We start from the raw sequence: 20,618 nt of genomic DNA on the forward strand, positions 1-20,618 counted from the left end.
TTTCTGCTTTCCTTCTATTCTTGGTTGCATTGGTTTTGTTTGCACAAAAGTTTTTCAATTCAATATGACCAAAATTATCTGTTCTCCATTTCATAATGCTCTCTATCTCTTATTTGGTCATGAATTCTTCCCCTCCCCATGGATCCCCATGGAGCAAGATTCCTTGCTCTTCTATTTGATTGTTTCATTGTCTGTGGTACCTTTTAGCAAGAGGGAATTTCCTTCCTTATCTTTTAATTAGATCTGTTCTTGTTTCTGCTTTGTTTAAAATCAGGATTGCTACCCTGCTTTTTTTTTTTTTTTTTAGCTTAAGCTGAAGCAGAATAGATTCTGCTCCAGCCCCTTACCTTTACTCTGTGTGTTTCTCTCTGCTTCAGGTGTATTTCTTTTAAGCAACATATTGTAGGATTATGATTTTTATCCACTCTTCTATCTGCTTCCGTTTTGTGGGAGAGTTCGTCCCATTCACATTCACAGTTATGATTACTACCTGTGTTATTTCCCTACATTCTATTCTTCCTCCTATTTGTCCTCTATCCTTTCACCCTTTTCTTCCTCAACAGAGTTTTGCTTCTGTCTACTACCTCCCCTGATCTGCCCTCCCTTCTGTCAGTCCCCACTACCCCCCTTCACTTAATCTCCTCCCCTCCTACTTCCCTGTTGGGTAAGATGGATTTCCATGTTCAAATGATGGTGTATGTTATTCCCTCTTTGAGCCAAAACTAATGAGAGTACGGTTCAAGCAATGTCCATCACCTACACTCCCATCTTTCCCTCCACTGTAACAGGTCATTTGTACCTATTCATGTGAAATAATTTACCCCTTTCTACTTTTCCTTCTGGACCCATTGTACTCCTCTTTCTCATCCCCTATTTTTTTTTATGGCATTCCTTCAAATTCACCTTATACTCATACCCTCTGTCTATGTAATAATTCTTTCTATCTGTACTGTTAGTGATTCAGTGTTTAAGAGTTACAAGTGTCATCTTCCCATGTAGGGCTGTAAAGAGTTTAGCTCTTTTGAATCCCTTATTTTTCTTTTTCCTTTTTACCTATTTATGATTCTCTTGGGTCTTGATATTGGAGGTCAAATTTTTAGTTTAGTTCTGGTCTTCTTATGAAGGCTTGAAATCCTTCTATTTCATTGAATGACAGTTTTTTTTCCTTTGATGTATTATGCTTAATTGCCAGGTAAGTGATTCTTAGTTATAATCCTAGCTCCTTTGCCTTCCAAAATATCATGTTCCATGACTTCCTTTCCTTTAATGTTGCAGCTGCCAAGGCCTGTGTGATCCTGACTCCTCAGTGTTTGAATTATATCTCTCTAGCTACTTTTAGTATGTTTTCCTTGACCTGATAGTTCTGAAATTTGATTATAACTTTTCTTGGGGGTTTTATTTTGGGATCTCTTTCCTCAGGTGATCTGTGACCTCTTTCAATACCTATTTTTCTTCTGGCTCCAGGACATCAGGGCAGCTTTCCTTGATAATTTCTTGAAAGGTGTTGTCTAGGTCCTCTTTCTGATGATGGCTTTCAGGTAGTCCAGTTATTCTGATAATGTCTCTCCTGGATCTATTTTCCAGTTCGGTTGTTTTTCCCATAAGGCATTTTACATTTTCTTTCATTTTTTCATTCTTTTGAATTTGACTGATTCTTGGTGTTTCATAAAGTCATTAGGTTTCACATGCTCAATTCCAACTTTTAAGATGTTTTCCTCAATTAGCTTTTCTACTTTCTTTTACATTTGGCCAATTGTACTCTTTAAGGAGTAGTTTTTTTCCATAGATTTTTGTATCTCCTTTTGCACTTGGCCAATTCTACATTTTAAGCAGTTCTCCAAGCTGTTGATTGTTTTTTCATAATCCACTTGTATCACTTTCATTTCCTTTCCCAGTTTTTCTTCTACCTCTCTTCTATGATTTTTAAGCTCTTCCATGAGTTCTTTCTGAACTTGAGACTACTTCCCATTTTTTTTTTGGAGTTTTACTCATAAGTGTTTTGACATTGTTGTCCTCTTCTGAGTTTGTGTCTTAGTCTTCCCTGTCACCATGATAACTTTCTATGATCAGATTCTTTTCAGTTGTTGTTTTTTGCTCATCTTTCTTTTGGGGGAGATAGGGGAGCTTTTTGCTTTTAAATTTGGGCTGTGTTCCCAGGGTGGAAGGGGCACTGTCCCTGGCTTCTTGTGCTAGTGGGTGCAGGCCCTGGCTGTTTACTTGGTGCTGCACTGATGTAGTCTGGAGGCCCATAGGGGACCCTCTTATCTGGGGCTGCACTGAGGGGTTGAGGCTTGGGTGGCACTGCTGGAAGCCATAGAGGTCTGGCAGCATACCTTGTTCTGACCTGGTGTCGTGGTGATGCTGTCTGGCATGTGTTGAGGTCCTATAGCTACACTGAAGCACATGTTAGTCTAGCCTCTAGAGACTGCCTTTTTACTCATGGGCTACACTGAAGGGTGGCAGGTTTGTGCCAGCTAATGAATGCCTATTTGCCTGGGTCTGTGATGCTGCTGGTGGAGGTCAGGCTGCTGGAGGATTCTTGTTTGCTTTGGGCCACATTGAAGTGTGGTGGTTCTCAGAAATGGAGTCTGCGGGTTGCTATGGCAATGCGAAAGCACGTGGCGGGGGGAGAGGAATTCCTGGTGTTGGCATTTACTTGCTCCACCATTACTAGGGATTGGGGGCTTGCTGCTGGCTTTCTGGGATGCTTCCCATCATGGAATATGTTCCCCTTTCACCTGAGTGATGTGGACCTTTCTTGCCAACCCTCCAAGTTTCTTTCACCCTGTCTTTTTGCTGGTTCTGCTATTCCAAGATTTGTTTTGGGTGCCTATTCTGTGGTTGTTTGGAGGTGAGTATGGGAGAGTTACAGCAATTTACTGGTTACACCACCATCTTGACTTCTGAAAGTTGATTTTAGACCTAATTTCTTTCAGAATGCTTTTCAATTTTTCTAGTAGTTTTGTCGAGTAGTATTAAGTCTTCATCCCAAGAGTTAGAAGTCTTTGGGTTTATCAAACACTATACTTTATGTTGATTTGCCTCTGTATGTTGTGTACCTTTTTTTTTTCAGTTGATTTACCCTTTACTTTTTAACCAGTACCAAATAATTTTCATGGTTATTACTTCAGAATTTTGAGATCTAGTCCCACTAGGCACTATTTCTTTCCTTTTTTTTCCTTATTTAAAGTTATCTATCTTGCTCACCCTCTCTCTCACTAATTACCTGCTGCTGCTTCCACACTCAAGTACAGCAATAATCTACCGAACCTGTAGTAAGAAAGTGAAAATGGACATAGAAATCAGTTTTAATTCTACTGTTAACTAGCCAAGTGACACTGGGCAAGTGGCCCTCCCTCTTTGGGGTCTTAGTGTTCTCCCCTGTCAAATAATAAGGTTAGAGTAAGATTGACAAAAATTCCTTTCAGTTCTGACATCTGATTATAAGACCTCTTCCAGCTCTAGTAACCTGTATTCTAAGATCCCTTACAACTCTTGACACTCTATGTTCTGTGGCCCTTTGGGGCAATGATTGATATATTAATGATGTCATATTTGGAAAAAGAAAGACCCCAGTCCCATAAAGTGGAGAGGTGCCATAAGAGGAATAGTGTAGAGTATAGTTTAATGATAAATGGAATAAGCTTCCATAGATGACTTGGTTTTCTTCCAGAATGTATACATAGGTTGGAAAGGGGACTGAGGATTATGTCTACAAGTTTGATGGCCCACGAGCCCCAGTACATTTCAGACAGCAACCTAGCAATTGCAACTTTCTGATCTTCTTTCACTTATTCAAGAATGTGAAAGAGAAACCAACATAAGGAAAGGGCAGAGAAATCTAAGTCTAAATTTGACTTAGAGCCAGGCCATTCAACAGAACAGAGCAGTGTTTCTTTAGTTTGAAAAAAGAGATATTTTCAATCTGAGGGCTAATCTTCCCTCTTTAGTTTCTCATTCTCAGCCAGTAGACTCTCAGATCTGACCAAATAATAACATTTATACTTGCATCTTTTCTAATAGGGTCTTTGGAGCTTTGTTGTCAGCTTTGTAGACAGCACTCTCCAGGTCTTTCTGACTGCTTCTACTGTACTCACTTTTAGTACTACTCACGGTTAAAGTTCTTCATAAGGTATGCATCACTTTCTTCACAATAAGCCTGTGAGATAATATTGCAGATGTCATCATCCCCAAGTAACAGATTCAACAAACAGATTTATAAAAGTGAAGTGACAAGTGTTGAAAGACGTACAAGTGGAAAGTGTTAAAGCTGGGCCTTCTGTCTCTCTTTCTGCTATGCCCACAGACTGTATACTCGAGCCCCAGAATCTAAAACCCTGGTCTTCAGTCTGAGAAATGTCATCAGTACTTTGGGCAGTTTGCTTCATGCCTCTAGGTCTGAGCTTCCTCATCCATAAAATGGGAATATTAATATATACATACCTAACAGAGTTGTTGTGAGGATCAAATAATGTGTATAAAGCATTTTCTAAACTGGAAAGTGAAATATAAATGTAATCTGTTCTTTCTAATAAACTGCATTGCCTGCCTCAAGTAGGTAAGGATTACAGAGGACTATATATATCATCGCGTGACTCTGGGGTGAATAGGGAGGGGTAGTAGTAATCTGCATAAATTTGATTAATTAAGATAAATGAGAGAGGTGAACATTTGATTCCTTAAGTGAGAAATTCAGGTAACCCAGGCAACAGTAGGAAGTCTATTCCCACCACCTTCAAGTAACGAATGATTAATTTTTGCTCAAATCTTTATTAATCCTAGAGTTTCCTACAGAAGTACTTTGATAGAAGTGAAATTTCTGGATAGGGGCAGACGGAAGGAGGAGAATGAGAATCTGCTAATGATCTAAATATGTTTTCTCAGACTTCACTAATGTGGCATATTGGTATTTAGGAAAGAGCCTATTTCCACCTTATCTCAAAACATATAGCTTCCCTGAGCCCAAATTACTTCTGATCTACCTTTTGCTCTAACATTCAGTGTTCTAAGTGCCTTTCTAGACCAGTTGATCTATGTTCTCTATTCTAAGGTCCCTTCTAGTTCTGACATTCAATTTTGGCTCCCCATTGCTTCTAGTATAAAATAAAACTCCCCCACCAGTCTACTTTTCTAATCGTTTTTCTTATTACTTTTCCTTCATATATATACTTTACATGACAGCCAAACTGGACTACTACTAATTGTTCCCTGAACTATGGAGTCTGTATTCTAGCTCCATATACTTGCACAGTCATCCTGTTGCAGAGAATGGCTATACCTCTGTACTTAGACTTTGGTCCATCTTAACCTTAGAACCCTTATCTTAGTTTGTTATAGAATCTTTGATCTTAGAATCCTTATTTTCCTTCAAGATTCAGCCTAGGCTTTTTCTTCTCAGGGAGGCCTTCTCTAACCTTCCTAGTTATTAATACTGCTACAGTGTAAAGGACACTGGATTTGGAGTTGAGATTCATCTTGATTTTGTCATTTACTACCTATGTCACCTTAGGCAAGTCACTTAAACTCCCTGGGCATCAGTTTCCTCATCTGTAAAATGAGTGGGTTGATATATGTATAAGAATATAAATAGTACACTTTTTGCAGGGGCAAAGACCTGGAAACTAAGGCAGCGTCCTTCCATTGGGAAACAGCTAAACAAATTATAGTATATGAATGTAATGGAATACTGTTGTGCTGTAAGAAATGCAAAGAGCAGTTTCAGAGAAACTTGGGGAAGCCTTGTATAAAATATTGCAGAGTGAGGGAGCAGAACCAGGAGAATAATTTATATAATAACAACAAAGCTGTAAAGAAAAACAAATTGGAACTTAAGACTATTTTTCATTTTTGTCCTTTTATCAGCATGCCATATACATGTTTGAGTTTGTTATTGTTGTTTGGGTTTTTTGGGTTCAGACCTGTAATTTCATCAGTGAAGGGAACTACCACCATGAAAGCTCCCTCCACCAACAGATCAGCAGCTCATCTTCAGCTTGAAGTCTGAGAAACTTTCCAGGCCAACAAGTTAAATAAGTTCCCTGGAATCACATAGTTATTCAATTTCTGTTGAACCCTGGTCTTCATAAATCCAAAAGCAACCTTCTATCTACTCTAATTGCACATAGCCATTTAATTCAAATCATTGAACACTTAGTAATTGAAGCTAGCCCAACTCCCTCATTTGAAAGCTGAGGAAACTGAGACCTATAGTATTAAGTGACTTTATCCTCATTCAGACAGCTGGTATAGTAACAGAGTTGGGACTCAGATTCAGCTACTCACTCATAATTCAGCCTCTTTTCCTTTACACTTTGATGCTATTTCTTGGTCATGTTCCTTGATCCCCTCTATGTTTAATAATCTATGATTCTAACATGCAAATTAAAGAGTGGTTGACTCTAGTCATTCTGGCCTTCCTTTGTCCTTTGCATGACAAGGAAGAGAGAGTGAGATAAGAAAAAGGAAAGAAAGATTAAAGAGAGGGAGGGAGAGAAAGAGTGATTGAGATTTTCTATTTCTTATCAGAGATGTAAAATGTTTATGACCCAATAAGCAAAGTAGAAGGTGTCGCATCTAGTAATTTAATATGCCTCATTTTCAGTTTGCCAACAAGCCTGAAATGAAAGTACTCTGTAGTCTTAGCAAAGGGGCTGTAGAACTGAGGACTGTCATCTGGATTAAATGGTAAATAAGAGCTTGTTTGTGGATAAATAGTGTTCTCCATATTCAGATGGGTTCATTGTTGTCGTCCTTTGTTGGATTCCAGAGTCTCAGTTATACTATTCCAGAGAGCTAATTAAGAATGTTTGGCTAAAATTAAGATGTTATCAATTCTGTTCCTTTTTCAACTGGTCAAAAGATTTAAAAGACCTGTGTTCTTATCATGACTGCTACTTGCTAACTTTTAACCCAGGACAAGTCACCTCACTTTCTGAATGTCCATTTTCTCATGATAAATTAGAAGATTGAACTAGATGATCTCTAGGACCACTTACAACTCTGACTTCATGTCTTCTAGGGTTTCTCCCAGCACCATACTCAGTCTTCTGGGTTCCCACATTGTTTCCAGCCAGCCTTAACATTCTCTATTTAAGATTGCTTATAGTTTTACCATTCTATAAAACTTTTTTTTTAATTTAGAAAAGAAATCTGGCAGATACCTGCCCTGTAGCAGATGCTACAGTGTTTATTTACCAGGCTGTAGAAACACCAAGAGCTGAAAACTCTAGGGTGCTTATGGAATTTTGCTGTTTGGAAGAATTTTGTGAATTTTACTCTAATTGATTGCCAGACAGCTTGTCTGCACTCAGAAGCTGACAAGGAGGAGACACATGGTAATTTTAAACATTTTTTCTGGGTAAAAAGAAGTGCTGGAAAGAAATCAAAAGCCTGTTTTCAAGGCATCAAGATTCTAGTCTTCAACTTACATTAACTTGGGCCTTTGATAGGCAAAATACAGTTGAATCATGTCTCTTCCACCCCCACCCCCCACCCCTCAAGTCATCCCATAGAATCTTCCTACTTTCTTTCCAATGAACAGGAAAATCTTGCCCTACCAACTCTAAATATGTTATGCTTCAGGCAAAGTACTTTTTTATAGAAAGATTTGCCTGTCATAAACTATTTAGGGAATTCAATAAGATCATTGGCACAGTAGACTCAGAACCAGGTTATAGTTTAAGAGCTTTGGGGAAATAAGGAGGTCTCTGAACCTATTATAGTCAAAGGCCTCAACCTTGGCTTTTAAGAAATAGAATTATAGATTTTTCAGACTGAAAGAGACCTTGGAATATAGACTGAATATAGAATGACAGATCTGGAATGGACCTAAAACCAATCTAGTTCAACTCCCTTATTTTACGAGTGAAGAAAAATGCTACCCAGAAAGGTGAAGTGAGTAACTTGGTCACTGTCAAAAAAGATACTTATATCTTGGATTATCACCTGGATTTCACATCCCTAATGGCAAAGACCAGGGCTTTTACTTTTACTTCTCTGTGATATACATACATACATATATATATAGGTAGGTATGTATGTATGTATAACTGAGGACTGTCATCTGGATTAAATGCTAAATAAGAGCTTGTTTGTGGATACATAGAGCAGTTTTCTTCAGTACAGAGAGGTTGTCATTTTCTCAGAAGGGCAGGAATACAGAAAGAATGATTTGTGAAGACGTTCAATCCAAGAAACATTTATTAAGGATCTACTGTGTGCCAACAACTGTATTGAGTACTAGAGACAGAGACAAAAATGAAATTTCCCTGTCCTTGAAGGATCTAGTGGAAAGATTAAAAAGCTGAAAACAGCTGTTTTACAGTGTGGTAGAGAAAGCACTGCAGTGGAATCAGATCCTCATCCCGAGTATGATTTCTGGATCTACTTGTTTATTTGGTGGCTATGGACAAGTTAGTTAACTTCTTGAATGAAGTCTTAGATTTTTCATCTGTCAAATGGGGATACTTATACTCTTAACTTCATGGGGGCTTTATGGAAATGAAGTGGGATATTGAATGCAAAACACTTTGTAGCCATAAAGCTCCATAATGTATGTGAGATACTAAAATTATTTATTTTAGAAATCAAATTAGAAGAGCATGTGGACAGTACAGTGCCACTGTGTCTCCTTTACGTATCCCTTTTGCTTAGCATTGTCAGCCAATCTTATTTCTGCATTAATCCTCAGAGGAACCTTATAGTATTATTCCCTAGGTATTGAATTAGATATATCTAATCCATGAGTGACCTCCTTTGCTTCTCCCTTGTAATACCAGTTTTCATATCTCATACACACACACACACACACACACACACACACCTGCGCTCGTGGCATAAACAGAACATAAAATATAGATGCTTACAACTGAAAGAGAAGAGCATAAAATCTTTAGTAAGAAAACTTAAGAACATAGACTGTGATAGATAGAAAAGACTTTAGAATAGTGATCATTAGTGCTGTAAATTTCTTTAGAGCTCTAGCCCACTTTCATTTTACATATGAAAAACTGAAACCCAGAAGGGAAATTACCTACTCAGGGTCACATAGCAAGTTAATAGGCAAGCCAAAACTGGAACCCATGTCTTCAACTTCCATCCCCTTACACTAAGTGCTCTTTCTACAACAGCATGATGGAAACTTTTATTTATCTATAAATGGCATAATGGAGTAAAGACCTTTTCCATTAAGAATATATAAATGTAATTGAATGGAATACTTCCCACAGAATATATCACAAAGGATTACTGAAGTTAAAGGGTGGTTGGCAGTGTCTTCAAATATCTGATGGACTAGAAGAAGAATTTGGCTTGTTCTATACAAAAGCTAGAACTCGGACCAAGGAGTGGAAAGTTTTAGGAATAATTTCAGCTGAATGTAAGATAAAACTTTAGCTATTACAACTGTTCCATTATGAAATGAGCTAACTTGAGGATAGCAAAAGCAAGCTGTCTGTCACTGGAAATTATAATGGGAATTCCTATATGATATGGGGGCTAGATTAAATAATCACTGAGAGGACAGATTGTCCTAGAATTTAGAAAAACTCTTATCTGTGGACAGTACTATATCCAGATAACTAAACCTGCCCTGCCACTCAGATAGCCAGTGTATGTTTGTGCAGAACCACCCCACAAACCTAGACAGTGAAACACTAGGCTAGTCTAGTGAATAACTCCCAAGGTGAAGACTGGTCCTTTCCTCCATTATCTCTTGAACTTGTTCTGGTTCTGGGTCAAACCTAGGCATCGGTTATAAACAAGGGAGATTCCTGGAATTAGGGTTGGGGATCATAGAATATCCTGAGTAGGTCAAGAGGTACTTCAGGAGGAGTGGTCGTAAAAGTGATAAAAGATAGAAATAGTATTTGAGGGAATGCAGGAAGATGGGAAAGCTACCATACTATTGGTATATAGTGTTGCCCATTAGTCAAGCCATTCTAGAAAACAAATATGAAATTATGAAAGAAAAATTACTTTTCATTCCTACCGTTTGACCCAGCAATCCCACAAGGAGATCAGAGACAGAAAGAAAGGCTCCATATGTACCAAAGTGATCATAATAACACTTCTTATAGTAACCAAGAATTAGAAGTAAGGTGTATGTCCACTGTTTAGAAAATAGCTAAACAAATTGAGGTATATGAATATCTTTTTACCATACCATAGGAAACAACCAACATGAGGAATTCAGAGAAATATGTGAACAATTGTGTGAAGTGATACAAAATTTGAAAAAGAATTAAGAGGACAATAATGACTACACTATAATCAAAAACAATACTAAAAAGGCAGCTGCTTGTATGTGGATAGAGTACTGGAGCTGGCATGAAGACCTATTCAAATTCTTCCCCCCCCCCCCAACACTAACTCTGCCACCATGAATCAGTCATTTAACCTTGATCTGCTTCAGTTTCTTCAACTGGAAATGAGGATGATAGTACCTCCCTTCTAGGATTATTTTGAGGATCAAATGGAATATTTGTAAAACACTCTGCATGGTGCCTACCCCATAGCAGGTACTTAATATTTGTGCCCTCTTTCCCTTTTTGAGTCTTATTTTCCTCATTTGCAAAATAAGCAGATTGGACAAAATGTACCACTGAAGTCCCTTCCATCTTTAAATCTATGATCCCATGACTCATCATGGCCCTGGAAAATAAATAATGAAATACTTTTCCTCCTTTCAGCAGAGAAGTGGAACAGAAGTAGAGTATTCCATACACTATCAGGCATGGTGTCTTTGCTGGTTAGTTTTAACTGGTTTTCTTTTGTTATAAGAGAGTGTTTTAATAGGTGTGGGAGGCAAACATTAGGAAATTACTGTAATTTCTTGTTGTTGCTCAAGGAGGCATCAGTTGGTACAGGGTAAAGAGCATTGGCCCTGTTATAAACCAGTCTATTCAAATTCTACTTTTGATGCTTATTACTGGGTAAATTCCTTAACGACTCTGTTCCTCAGTAATGAGGGAATTGGATAATTAGTTTCTGAGACCCCTTCCTGTTAAGGTTTACAATCCTAGGAGTTTTTTGGTTGTTGTTTTGGGGTGTTTTTGGTTTTTTTTTGAGAAAGGTTCACATGAATACCACCCTCCCAAGAGTCTTCTAGAAAAGTCTGGACTACTTCCAAGTAGTGTCCAAATACTTTAGACTTTGAAGGAACTTCTTTAGTTTACTCCTTTCTTATTTTAAAGATAAACTGAGGCACAGTAAGAATAAATGAAAATTACTTACCTAATATACTACTTGTATGGATGTACGTAGTTGCTGTTTTTGTTACTACTACTACTTTTTAAAAGACTGTGAGGTAATATTGTTGTGCCACAAGAAATGACTAAAGAGACAGTTCCAAGGAAACATGAGAACATGCTTGAACTGAGGCAAAGTGAGTAAGAACCAGAACCAAAACAGTTCATACAATTAAAAACAATATTGTAAAGATGAGTAACTTTGAAGGGCTTATGAACTCTGATCAATGCACTGAGCAACTACAGTTCTGGAGGAAGGATGAGGAAGCATACTACCTTCCTCAAAATAGAAAGGTGATAGACTCAAGATTGAGATATATTTCTTGTGACGTAGACAATGAAGGAATATTTTCTTGCTTGAATTTGCATATCTGTTATAAGGATTTGTATTTTTCTTTTTTTTTTCCGCAGGGGAAGAGGGGAATGTGGAAGGGGAGAGAAAATAAATGCTTCTAAATTGAAAGTCAAATTAAATTTAATTTTAAAAAAATGTAAAATACCATAGGCTCAAGGTTCTGGAACAGGGTTCGATTCAATTATGTATATATTTATTAAACAACTAATATGTACAAAGTCCTGTACTAGACCCTTTGTGGGATGGGGTTTGGGGTGGAATAAGCAATGGTCTCTTCAGGGAGGAGGGCTTTTGAAGTTAAGAGAACACTTTAAAGTAGTGGTGTTAAATTCAAATAGAAGTGGATCCCTGAAGGCCGCATATTAACTTAGAAAACCACAAATTATATTATCTATGTTATATTGTATTTTTATTTATTTTGTTAAACATTTTCCAATTACATGTAATCTGGTTTTTTGCAGACCACTGAGTTTTACATCTCTGTCTTAAAGAATAGAGATGGGAGGAAGAGAATCCAGTCATGGAGGTGGGAGAGGGCTGAATGTGAGATTGGTGTTAGCAAGCAAGCAAACTAATTTGCCTGGAATGTTAGCATGTGTGAGTTAAGACTTCAAAAGTTATATATTTGGGCCAAGCTAGGAGAATTTTAGAGGTACAGCTAAGTGTATGCTTTATTCAATAGGCAGGAGGCTTTATCAAAAGTTTTTTAGCAGAGAGAACTAACATGATCAAAGCTGTTCATTAGGAAGATTACATGAGCAGAGAAAGATGGACTGGAAAAGGGAAATAGAAGTGGGTGGTACCTATAGCAGCTCATGGCAGTGAGAATGGAAACACGGGAGAGATCCAAGAGGTATCAGAACTTTGGCAAGAGTATCAGAACTTTGCAACCAATCAGTTTTGGGGGCATAAGGTAAAATGAAATAAACCAAGATTTTCCCTTCTTAAATCTGATTTTTCTTACATTTGGAAAATGTATTGCTTTGCATTGGTTTGTAGTAAAGCGTTCAGTTTTCAGGATTGAGCTATCTCCCTAGGGCTCTTGTTCCACAGAGCTAGGCAAATTGCAACCTGCTGCCTCAGAAGGAAAATCTTTGTTTTTTTCTTTAGTTTTAAAAATATTTTAATGAGTTTTCACACCTTAAGTGTCAAAGTGAATTTTTCCAGGATGACTTTGTTTAAAAAAAAAAAAATCTGAAAGTCTCAGTAATTAGTCTTGTCTCTCTACTGAGGAAAGCTCTCCTGTAAAGCTGAGATGGAGTTGACAATAATGAGGTTGGACAAGCCCCGATTTAGATCGACAGTTGTTGACAGTGGAAAAGTTACCACAAATCTGAGAAACACTGCTTTGGTGACCACTGTAGGATCATTTTTGTTTCAGGTTGTGGCATCCTTGTGTTTCAGAAGGGCAGAGGATGAAGGATTATTGGAGCAGAGCAAATTGGACACAGTGCAGCTGGTGTAGAGAGTAAAGGAACAAGCATGACTTGGGGCATGAAAGACTGAATCCTCGATGCTGTTATGAATCTTAGACGCTGTTATGAATCTTAGATTCATAATATGTTAGAGTTGAAAGAAATGCTGGAATGTCAGAGGTGGAAGAAACCTAAGCACATGAAACAGAATTTTAGAACCTTTAACAGGCTTTAGAAAAAAGAATTTCCCCGTTTCAAGGAATCTCCGAGACCATCTGGTCCAGGGGTTGACAAATTGTGGCCAGTGGGCACAGGAGCTAATTTCTACTTTTCTGATCTTGAGGGCCATACAAAAACAGGCAGCAATCTGTAGTTTGCTGTCTCCTGATATAGTCTAACACCTTTATTTTACAAATTAAGAAACTGGAGCCTAGAAAATTGATTTGCTCAAGAATATATCACTACTGGCAAGCAGGGATTAAAACCCAAGTGTCCTGACTGTTCAATTATCTTTTTACTAATAGCTAGTATTTGTATAGCACCTACTATGTGCCAAGCACTCTGCTAAGCATTATACGAATATTCTTTCAATTGATCCTCACAGTGGTCTTGGGAGATAGGTGCTCTTATTATCCCCATTTTACAATTTAGGACACTGAGGCACACAGATTAAATTACCTCTAGAGTGGCATAGCTAGTAAGTTTTGAGGCTAAATTTAAATTCATGTCTTCCTGATTCCAGACTCAGTACTCTATCCATTGTGCCACCAAGATGCCTACTATGTTGCATGGTTAGCTTTATCTCCATCTTTGAAATAGCCTTCTAACTGGACGTCCTCTCCCCTTCCCAGTTCATGGTCCACACAGCCTCCAAAGCGATCTTCCTAAAGCACAAGTGGGACCATGTCACTCCTTTGCTCACAAAGCTTCGGTGAATCCCAGTTGCCTCTAGAATAAAATACAAACTCCTCAGGTAACTAAATTCCTTCACAATCTGATTTCAACCTACTCTTTCTCAGGTACTTAAGGACATTCTCTTATCCAATGATCCTGTTCCCCTTCAGTCCCTTGACAATTCAGCCAAACTGTCCTTCCTTCTTTACCTCACTAATGACATTTCATTTCCTTTCTTTGCAGAGGCCAGCCCCATTCCATTAGCAGACATTCTCATTTCCACCTCTTAGATTCCATGACTTCCTTCAAAGCTCAGCTCAAGTGCTACCTCTTACTTGAGACCTTTCCTGATATCCTAACTACTAGTGCCACCCTAAAATCACTTCTAGCCCCATTCTTTGCTATGTGTGCTAGGATTCCTTCCAACTTTAAGTACTGGTGAGCATATGACCTGTAAAGAAGTACCAGGATATATATATTGGAAAGAGATCTGGTCTGGAAGTCAGAAGGCTTGACTGTCTTAACTGCTAGCTATGACTTTGGGCAAGTAACCTCACTTCACTAGACCTCACTTTCCTCATCTCTAAAATAGGGATAGTAATGCTGTACAACCTTCCTCATGGGGCTTTTTGTTTTTGAGAGCACTCTATAAATGGTAAAGCGCTATGTAATTATGCTTTATTATTGTTGTTATTATTACAAGACTAAAAACATATTTATCAGAGTCACAATGTCAAGACTGTTTCTGAAAGCAGTTTTATACCAGTTGGCAAAATAATGACCTGTCTTCTTTGAACTATTCCCTTGAAGGTGAACGTAACCAGAAAGTAATATGTATACTTTCATGCTCTCTCTCTGTATATAAATACATATAATTATATTGCTTGCACAAAAATGTATATACATAATTATATATACACAATTATATATACTGATATATGCATACATATGTGAAGTGTTATATTCTGTATTCTGTTTTTCATATTTATATAATCTGTATAGGTAAATACATGTATATGACTTTTTTCCTGAAAGTAGAGAGTTTTATACAAATGTCTGAATATCAAAGCAAAAAATAAACTTTGGTTGCATTTTAGAAGAAAGATTTTCATAAAACTTAAAGTAGAATCTGATCTTTTTTCCAACCCTGGAGCAGACTGATAAGCCCTTAAATTTTCCTCCTGGCCTTATTTCACCATATATTCAGTTCTTCCTTTCTTATATGAATTAATTTGGTCTGAAATATAAATGCATTCACTGAACTCACACTGAGAAGTCAGACTGTGGATGAGGATATACTCTGACAAATCTTCTTCCTGGGCAGAAAGAAAACAGTTGGCTTGCATAGTAAGCCATTCTTCCATTGCCCTGACTGGAGCCAGGCACACTAAGACATGATTAAACAAAAAATTAAAATTCCATTTTTGTATGAGACAAAATTTGACTGTTGGAATTCTGATTGATTTCTGTGGTAGAATGTTGTTAAAAACCTCCAGAAAACAGAAGAATTTATTTACAGGAATCAGTCTAAATCTGTTTTCTATTTATTAATATACCTTCCACATTTATTTTGTACCCCCCCACACACTCGACACCCCAGATGCTTCATTTCTCCTTCTCTTTCCCTTCCTGCTCAGTTGCTATGGCAAAATGAGATCTGGGAACCAAAAGTAAAAAGAAAAAAAAGGAAAAGAAAAAGGTCTTTTAGAACATCAGATTCAGAGTCAGAATGCCCTAGGTTAACGTCTTAACTCCAAGGTCACTGTTATTTTCATTTCCAGCCCAGACATGTAATAGTTGTATGAACATGGGCAAGTTACTTCCTTCCCTGAGCCTTCGTTTACTCAGCAATGAAACTGAGATAAAGATTCTTGCCCTTACTTCAGCATTGTTCTTAAGAAAGAGCTTTATAACCTCCAGTGCACCATAAAAATATGAACTGTTCATTTGAGCTCTTAGAACTCTCTCTTTCAGGACTTTCAGGAATAACGTATACACTCAGTTGGGTATAGAAATCTATCAGACCTAGGAAAGTAGGAGGGGAAGGGAAAAGAGAAGTAGAGTAAGGAGGCTGATAAAGGGAGGCAGTAGTCAGAAGTAAAACACTTTTGAAGATGGACAGGGTGAAAAAAGAGTGAGAGTAGGATAAGCAAGGGAAAATAGGATGGTGGGAAATACAGTGTCAGGGAAAAATTTACAGCAAATCTGTAATCTGATAAAGGCCTCATTTCTCAAATATATAGAGAACTGAGTCAGATTTATAAAAATTAAAAGTCATTCCTCAGTTGATAAATGGTCAAAGGATATCAACAGGCAGTTTTCAAAATAATGAAAACTATCTATAGTCATATGAAAAAATGCTCTAAATCATTATTGATTAGAGAAATGCAAATCAAAACAACTCTGAGGTACCACCCCGCACCTGTTACATTGACTAACATGAACAGAATAGGACGATGACAAATGCTGGCAGGAATGTGAGGAAAATGAGACACTAATGTACTGTTGGTGGAGTTGTGAATTGATCCAACCATTCTGGAGAGCAATTTGGAACTGTGCCCACAGGGCTATATAAAACCCTTTGACACAGTAATACTGCTACTAGGTCTGTATCCCAAAGAGATTTTTAAAAAAGGAAAAGGATCCACATGTGCAAAAATTATCAGATCTTTTAGTGATGGCAAAGAATAGGAAATTGAAGGTTTGCCCATCAATTGGGGAATGACTAAACAAGTTGTGGTATATGACTGTGATAGAATGCCATTGGGCTATAAGAAATGACAAAGAGGATGCTCTCAGAAAAGCTTGCAAAGACGTGAACTAATGCAAAGTGAAATGAGCAGAACCAGAACGTTGTACACAATAACAGCAATATTGTATGATAATTAACTATCAGTGATTTAGCTGTTCTTAGCAATACAATGATCTAAGACATATCTGAAGAACTTATGATGAAAAAATGCTATCCATCTCCAGTAAATGAACTCGTGGAGTCTAAATACAAACTCTATGGAAGTCTTTCGCATGACTATACAAAACTCTTGTTTTATGATATTCTTTACTCTTTATAATTCTTTATAATTCCATGTACATAGTGTTTTCCAACTGCTTACATATCAGGATGATATTCAACTTTAATATTCTTTGGAAACTGTAGTATTTTGCAGTGGATGGGTACGTCACTTCATGAGAAGAGCAGGAGTGTTAAAGAAATAGGCCTTTGTTTCAGGAAGAAGTTTAGTATCATTAAAAGAACTTTATAGTTTCCTATTATTCATCCACTTGGTTTTTCCTGTGTGAATTATTTGGCCAAATAATTTTGAGTGATTATGGATTTCACTTAAGAGTTTTGAAGTTTTCTAGGGCTTGATATAATTATCATAGTATCATCCACAGATAGGCAGCGAGGTGATATAGTGGATAGAGTGTTGGGCCTGTAATTGGAAGACTCATCTTCCTGAGTTCAAATCCAGCATCAGACACAGATTCTGGGCAATTCACTTAAACCTGTTTGCCTCAGTTTCCCCATTTATAAAATGAGCTGGAGAAGGAAATGGCATACCACTCCAGTATCTTTGCCAGGACCCAAATGGGGTCACAAAGAGTTCACATGCTGAAAATCACTGAATAACAATATCACAGATAGCTACTGGAAAATTTCACCATCTCTATTGAATTTTTTTGCATATGAACTCAGAACTATTTGTCCTTCGTGACAGTGATGAATAATTGATGGTAATGTGTCTCCTTGTCTATGACTCAGTTCGTATTAAGAATCAAAAGGTAGTTAAACAAGGGTATCTCTCAATAGTTTTAAAGTATATGCATGAGAACACCTTGGAGAAGACCCTTTAAGAAAGCATTTTGTTCTGGTGAATCAAATGGGTTTTTTTGGTAGTTAGCATGTTATAAACACAGTGGAATCTTGTATTCTCCTTTTGTTTTGGTCAGTTACATGATAGTGAGCTGTGTTTTACTATGGAAAATTGATTATGAAAATCTTCCTGTTCCCTTTTAGATGATTCAGTGGCTAGAGCCCTAGCTCTGGAGTCATGAAGACCTAAGTTTAAATCCATTCTCAGACACTTACTTAGCTGTATGGCCCCAGGAGGCCACTTAACCTCTCCATACTTCAGTTTCTTCAACTGTAAAATGGGGCTAATAACAGTACCTACCTCAAGGATTAGGAGGATCATAGAAGACAATATTTGTAAAGTGTTTAGCACAATGCCTGGCACATGGAAGGTGCTATAAAAATGTTTATTCCCTCCCCGCCTCCTCTCCCGAGTCCAAATGTGGTAGCTTCCACTGTTGTTAGTGGAAAAGAGTGTTTTTTTTTTAATTAAGAAGAAAAATCTTTGTAGAGCTTGTCCATCTTTTTGTATTTTTGTTGTCTTTCCAGTTTCAGTCATGTATTTACACATAAGCCTGTGAGTTAAATTATGAAAGTATTGTTATCTCCATTTTATAGATGAGAAAACCAAGGCTTAAGAGTGCAGACATGATTTGCCTACAGTCACTCTTAAGTGGTATAATCGGCTCTTAAATCAAGTACTAGTACTTCCTGGGCACTTTTCCTACTACATCATCTTATGAAAAATATCTTCATGTCTTCATGCCCAAGTTAAATATTCTTCTGGTATGGGAAATTTCCAGCAGCCTCTCAAAACCTTAAAACTACATAGTAACAGTTTAACAAACATTTGTTGAAGGATTTAGATTAATTTGTGCCCATCTAATCCACACTTAAATTCTGAATGAAAATTGAATATACTATTTGTGATTTTCTTGTGTTTGTATTCATCCTAAAAATGCCTTCTTCACTGGCTTTAGATAGGGTATCACTAACCAGGGAGTGAAGGGGGTAGGGCATAGACATAAAACACACTTGACGTGAGAAATTAATTATTTCAAAAACTGTAAAGTCCAGAAAGCCCAAAACAAAGACAGGAGAGGAATGAAGGTTGGCTGGCCAAAATGGAGGCCCCTTGGATGGTGGGAACCAGTAGGAAAAAGGGAGATGGCATGAAGGAAGAATATCCTAGGGTAGGGAGTCCCCACACTGAGAGAAATTCCAGAGTGAAATGGCAGCCAATGATGATTTCTAGTGTCTAAGTTCAGAAAGTCAGAAGCAGCACAATAATATTTGTACTACCTATCTCACAATATTAATATGAGAATCAGATGAGAGAATGTATATCCAGTTCACTTTGTATTATCCACAGTGCATTATGGTAGGTACACAAGAGGAGTTAATAGTGGGGAGGGGATTGAATTTGGAGTCAGGAGACCTTAGACAACTCATTTAACCATGAATTTCCTCATCTCTAAAAGGTGATGGACTACCCACATGATAGGTTTGTTGTTGAAGTTAATTCATTTATCCAGGTCAAACCCCTAAAGAGTATCAGAGACAGAACGTGAATCCAGGTCTTTTGACTCCAAGTGCAGTGTTCTTTCCACTCTGCTGTATTGTCCTTCACAAGTAACTGTGATGCAAAGAGAGTGTATGAGAAGTGTAAAGGAGAGGACCAGGGAGAGTGCACTGTAAAGCTTAGATAAGCACTTGAAAGGCAGGTTGGCATAGTGGAAAGGACACTCATTGTGGACTCATAATCCAGACAGCTGGATTCAAATCCTAGGGCTAACACAAGCTTTGTGACTGGAAGCAAGTCACTTCTCTCTGATCCTCAGTTTCTTTCTATGTAAAATAGAGATAATAATATTTTCCTTACCTATTTCACAGGTGGTTTATGCAAAAAGTGCTTTGTAAAATGTATGGGTGTTATAAACACTCAGTGAAATTCATTGATTAAATGAGCTTTTGGATATCTGATAAACATTGACGAAAAAGAAGTTTTCTTTAAAGGGCTTGGGTTTATTAGTGTTTCTTCACACATTTGATTCCATTTCTCTATCCTGATTGTGGTAGTGTTTTCTTTTAGGGACAACAAAGAAGACAAAAGAAGGACATCTATTTTGGAGATGGCCAGAGAAGGAAAGACTGGCATGATAAAGAAGCAATCAGAAAGGATGCTGAACGAGTAGGTATGGACACCTGTGTTTTCTGTTTTCCCAGCTTAGACATTCTGCATTCTGTGTCCTAAGGTGGGATGACTCTAAGGGTGGCAAGGCAAGAGGATGAGCAGCTATACTACCTCAGAGAGGAAAATAGTTACAAAGATGAAGTAGAGAGTTCTCATTGTCCTGTTTCTGCAAAACGATCTCCCTTTTTGTGAGTCTAAAGAAGCCTGAAAGTGTTGACACCCCAGACATATACCACATCAAGACTTCTGATTGGTTCATATAATCCCTCCAGATCTAACAGTGACTCAACTAAGGGTGGTATTCTCTCGTGCTATACTCTTTGTATATTCTCTTGGCAGCAACTTAAGTACAACGTGGTTATAATGGAAAGTCCCTCGACCTGGAATCAGTAAACCTGGGTTCTAGTCCCAGCTTGACCACTTCCTTCTTCTATGAGCTTCAGTTTCTTCATCTGTAGAATGGTGACAATAACAGTAGCTGATATTAACCAATGGGCAGGTAATTCCAAGAGCCCTGGATATAGCATTGACCCCCTTACCATAAGCCCCATTTCTAGCCCAGCCAACACATTTTTCAGAGGAGCCACCTTTGTGGAGATGTGAGTGTGACCTGTCAGTTCCCTCTGCAGGTACTGCCATCCCCTGCCTCAGCAGCCATAAC

At 37.8% G+C, this 20,618-nt stretch overlaps 1 protein-coding gene across 2 annotated transcripts in view; it reads left to right on the plus strand.

The window, feature by feature from the left end:
- Positions 1–20,618, plus strand: part of GALNT10 (polypeptide N-acetylgalactosaminyltransferase 10) — a 173,520-nt gene that overhangs the window by 58,611 nt on the left and 94,291 nt on the right. For both annotated transcript variants that reach the window (XM_072630798.1, XM_072630799.1), the window contains exon 2: positions 19,856–19,958. In XM_072630798.1, coding sequence (XP_072486899.1) covers positions 19,856–19,958 — 103 coding nt within the window. The remainder of the gene's footprint in view (positions 1–19,855; positions 19,959–20,618) is intronic.

Source organism: Notamacropus eugenii, chromosome 1, assembly GCF_028372415.1.
Source record: "Notamacropus eugenii isolate mMacEug1 chromosome 1, mMacEug1.pri_v2, whole genome shotgun sequence".
Lineage (NCBI taxonomy): Eukaryota > Metazoa > Chordata > Mammalia > Diprotodontia > Macropodidae > Notamacropus > Notamacropus eugenii.